This window comes from Dasypus novemcinctus, chromosome 19, assembly GCF_030445035.2.
Source record: "Dasypus novemcinctus isolate mDasNov1 chromosome 19, mDasNov1.1.hap2, whole genome shotgun sequence".
NCBI lineage: Eukaryota > Metazoa > Chordata > Mammalia > Cingulata > Dasypodidae > Dasypus > Dasypus novemcinctus.
In genome coordinates, this window is record NC_080691.1 from 83,838,045 (window position 1) to 83,842,601 (window position 4,557).

Here is a 4,557-nt window from a genome sequence, read left to right on the forward strand (position 1 = left end):
TGAAAGCTCTGCCGCGCGCTCTCCCGCCGCTTCAGGTCGTACGCCCCCAGCACCACGGTGGCGATTCCGGGGTTCCTGGGGGAGGCGGCGCACGGGACGTCGGGCTGGGGGCGGGCTGCGGGGACGCCGCCACTCGCGCCCCCCGGGAGGGCCCCCCTAGCCCCCTCACCGACTGCGGAAGCAGCTGGCGGCCGTCAGCACGAAGCGGGCGTGCACCAGGGCGCCCCCGCAGAAGTGGCGGCCCTGCTCCTGCAGGGAGGCCAGGAAGGGCAGCTCCCGCCGCCGCGCCTTCCTGCCGCCCACGATGGCCGCGCGGGGCCCCGGCCCAGACGGCGACCCCGGGCGCGGCGGCCACTCGTCGGCCTGCGCCGCGGCCAGCAGCGCCGCCAGCAGGGCCAGGAGTCCGAGCGCGGGCATGGCGGGCATGGCGGGCGTGGCGGGCGTGGCGGGCTCGGGCGGCCCGGGCACCCACCTCCCTTATAGCCGGGCAGCGCCCACCCCCGGGCCTGGGCCCGCCCCCCGGGCGGCGAAAGGGGAAGTTGCCCAAGGCCCACCCCCCCGCCCCCGCCAACCGCCCCCGAGGCCACGTGGACTCTGCCACTGGCCTGCTCCGGGCCTCAGTTTCCCCTCTGTGAGCGGGGCCTCCAGGCACGGGGGCGGGTACCCAGCAGGATGCAGTGGCTCCCCTGTGCCCACACAGGGCCTCAGTTTCCCTGTGCCAAGCGGCAGAGCCGGGGGCAGTGGGCGGAGCGTCCTAGGTGCGAGTCCCACGGGGACCCTGGCCCGGCCACCGACCCTCGGTCTCCATCTGCAAGCCGGGAAGGGGGGCCGGGGGTGCCTGGGGCAGGGGGTGGGAGTGAGCGCGAGTGGGCCGGGCGCTCCTGGGCTGATGGAACGTTCTGGAACTAGAGGCAGCGGCTGAACCTCCGAAAGCCGCGAATCCCAAAAGCCGCCGGCCTGCGCCCTTGAAACGGCTGATTTCACATAATCTGAATGTTGGGTCAATACAAAAAAGACCTTTCCCCGAGGCGTGGGGTCTGGGGACCTGAGGGGCGGTCGCCGAGCCAGGGCGCAAGAGAGGACGCCCCCCCCCGCCTCCGACGGGGTCTTCAGAGGCTCGTGGCACCCGGGACCCCCCAGTTCAAGCTGCCGCCCGGGGCCCCCGTGCAGATCCCCGTGCCTGCACCCCTCTGCCCTCCCAGGGTCCCCGTGTCCATCCTCTGTCCCGCCCGTCCACCCTTCCCTGGGCCGGGCCCCGAGCTCAGCTGACCCAGCAGCTGCACCCCTGGGTGTGTGGCCTCAGAGCTCCCTCCCTGAGCCTCAGTTTCCCCATCTGTCAAGCGAGGACGAGCCGCCTCCGGGCTGTGCTGCGCAACGAGGAGGCCCGCGTCTCCCCTTCAGCAGCGCGCCCGGGCCTGCTCCGAGCCCGCAGGGCTTCCCAGCGCCTGCCGCCGGGGGCCCGGTGGGGAGAAGCACCCGCCACCCCCGGCCCTGGGGGTGTCCTGGGGGACCCCCTCCTCTCCTGCCCAGGAGACACCCAAGGAGCAGTTTCCCCACTTGTCCCTCCTCCTCCCGCCTCCTGGGCGGTTTGTGGTCGTCTTTCGACACCAGGATTCCCAACGGCCGCCAGCCTCTGCCCCAGGGGGAAACTGAGGCACAGGCGCGGCCTGCCAGGCGGCCCCGCACTGCCCGTGGCCCCAGTGAGGGGTCGCCCCGAGCCTTGGCATCCCCTGGGAAGAGCTGCCCCCCACCCGGCTCCGCAGGGGGGCCCCCCGAGTCCATCCCCCCGGTGTGTCCACTCCTGACCACAGGGGCTGGCAGCCCTGCCTGGGCGGCCACGGGGTCCACAGGGGAGGGCCTTGAGCCCCCGGAGCCTTCCTCGGCCTCCCCGAAGGCCCGACAGCCCGTGGGGTTGAGTCTCTTCTTCAGGAAAGGGCAAGTGGCACAGAGAGGGACAGCGTGGGGCAGGGCGTGAGCAGGGCGCGGGGCAGGGCGTGGGTGAGTGCAGGGCAGGGTGCGGGGCAGGGCGTGGGTGAGTGCGGGGCAGGGCGCGGGGCTGGGCGTGGGGCAGGGCGCAGGGCAGGTTGCGGGGCAGGGCGCGGGTGAGTGCGGGGCAGGGCGCGGGGCAGGGCGCGGGGCTGGGCGTGGGGCAGGGCGCGGGTGAGTGCGGGGCAGGGCGCGGGGCAGGGCGCGGGTGAGTGCGGGGCAGGGCGCGGGGCAGGGCATGGGTGAGTGTGGGGTAGGGCGCGGGGCAGGGCGCGGGGCAGGGCATGGGTGAGTGTGGGGTAGGGTGCGGGGCAGGGCGCGGGGCTGGGCGCGGGGCAGGGCACGGGGCTGGGCGTGGGGCAGGGCACGGGTGAGTGCGGGGCAGGGCGCGGGGCAGGGCGCGGGGCTGGGCGTGGGGCAGGGCGCGGGTGAGTGCGGGGCAGGGCGCGGGGCAGGGCGCGGGGCTGGGCGTGGGGCAGGGCACGGGTGAGTGCGGGGCAGGGCGCGGGGCAGGGCATGGGTGAGTGCGGGGCAGGGCGCGGGGCAGGGCGCGGGGCTGGGCGTGGGGCAGGGCGCGGGTGAGTGCGGGGCAGGGCGCGGGGCAGGGCGCGGGTGAGTGCGGGGCAGGGCGCGGGGCAGGGCATGGGTGAGTGTGGGGTAGGGCGCGGGGCAGGGCGCGGGGCAGGGCATGGGTGAGTGTGGGGTAGGGTGCGGGGCAGGGCGCGGGGCTGGGCGCGGGGCAGGGCACGGGGCTGGGCGTGGGGCAGGGCACGGGTGAGTGCGGGGCAGGGCGCGGGGCAGGGCGCGGGTGAGTGCGGGGCAGGGCGCGGGTGAGTGCGGGGTAGGGCGCGGGGCAGGGCGCGGGGCTGGGCGCGGGGCAGGGCATGGGTGAGTGCGGGGTAGGGCGCGGGGCAGGGCGCGGGGCTGGGCGCGGGGCAGGGCGCGGGGCTGGGCGCGGGGCAGGGCATGGGTGAGTGTGGGGTAGGGTGCGGGGCAGGGCGCGGGGCTGGGCGCGGGGCAGGGCACGGGGCTGGGCGTGGGGCAGGGCACGGGTGAGTGCGGGGCAGGGCGCGGGGCAGGGCGCGGGGCTGGGCGTGGGGCAGGGCGCGGGTGAGTGCGGGGCAGGGCGCGGGGCAGGGCGCGGGGCTGGGCGTGGGGCAGGGCGCGGGTGAGTGCGGGGCAGGGCGCGGGGCAGGGCATGGGTGAGTGCGGGGCAGGGCGCGGGGCAGGGCGCGGGGCTGGGCGTGGGGCAGGGCGCGGGTGAGTGCGGGGCAGGGCGCGGGGCAGGGCGCGGGTGAGTGCGGGGCAGGGCGCGGGGCAGGGCATGGGTGAGTGTGGGGTAGGGCGCGGGGCAGGGCGCGGGGCAGGGCATGGGTGAGTGTGGGGTAGGGTGCGGGGCAGGGCGCGGGGCTGGGCGCGGGGCAGGGCACGGGGCTGGGCGTGGGGCAGGGCACGGGTGAGTGCGGGGCAGGGCGTGGGGCAGGGCACGGGTGAGTGCGGGGCAGGGCGCGGGGCAGGGCGCGGGTGAGTGCGGGGCAGGGCGCGGGTGAGTGCGGGGTAGGGCGCGGGGCAGGGCGCGGGGCTGGGCGCGGGGCAGGGCATGGGTGAGTGCGGGGTAGGGCGCGGGGCAGGGCGCGGGGCTGGGCGCGGGGCAGGGCGCGGGTGAGTGCGGGGCAGGGCGCAGGGCTGGGCGCGGGTCAGGGCGCGGGTGAGTGCGGGTCAGGGCGCGGGTCAGGGCGCGGGGCAGGGCGCGGGGCTGGGGGCGGGGCAAGGCGCGGGTGAGTGCGGGGCAGGGCGCGGGGCTGGGCACGGGGCAGGGTGCGGGGCTGGGCAGGGGCACCACGGCTGCACCGGAAGCCTGAGCTACAAACAGGAGGCGCTCAATCAATGCTGCGTGTGACTCCGATTCCAATCAGACCCCCAGCTGGGGGACGACTGCGGGGTGCGCCCTGGCGAGGGTCACTCAGTAGGCGCTCGGGCGATGGTGAGTAGTGAAGGGAGTGGAACCCTGCCGGCCCGGGAGCCGCGTGCACGCGCCGCAAACAGCAAGCGCCGCCTAATCCACCTGGGGGCCCTGGCCAGGTGTGACCTCGGGGGGGGGGGGGGAGCAGGGAGAGAGGGGCGAGCACGGAGCGGGAGCGGGCGGCAGGACGCCCCCTGGCCCCGCGCCCCCCGCCCGCCGCCGCTTTGTCTCCGCGGCTGAGCGCGCCATGGCAACGCGCCGGGCGGGGGCGGGGCGCGGGCGGGGACGCGGGGCGAGCGCGAGGCCGGGCGGGAGCCCGCAGAGCACGGCCCCCTCCACCACCGCCGCCTCCAGAGACCCGCGAGGGCCCGAGGGAGGGGACCCCAGCCCCCTGCTCCCCGGAAGCCGAGGGCCGGGGACAGGGCGCGCGGGGCGCGGGCGGCGCAGCGCAGAGACGACGCGGCGCCCCCGAGGCGCCGAGACAAAGGGCCCCCGCCCCTCGCGCGCGCGGGGGTCCCCGGGCCGCGCCCAGCCCCTCCCCTCCCCCTCCCTCCGCCCGCCCCCGCGGGGGAGGGGCGCGCTTTGTGCTCGTCGCGCCGCAGCCCCCG

General features: G+C 78.1%; 1 protein-coding gene across 1 annotated transcript in view; it reads right to left on the reverse strand.

Moving 5' to 3' along the window:
• Window positions 1-437, reverse strand: part of AZU1 (azurocidin 1) — a 3,270-nt gene extending 2,833 nt beyond the window's left edge. Inside the window, 2 exon segments of the mRNA XM_058281076.2 lie at window positions 8-75; window positions 170-437. Coding sequence (XP_058137059.2) covers window positions 8-75; window positions 170-426 — 325 coding nt within the window. The 5' untranslated portion in view covers window positions 427-437.
• Window positions 438-4,557: the final 4,120 nt, after the last annotated feature.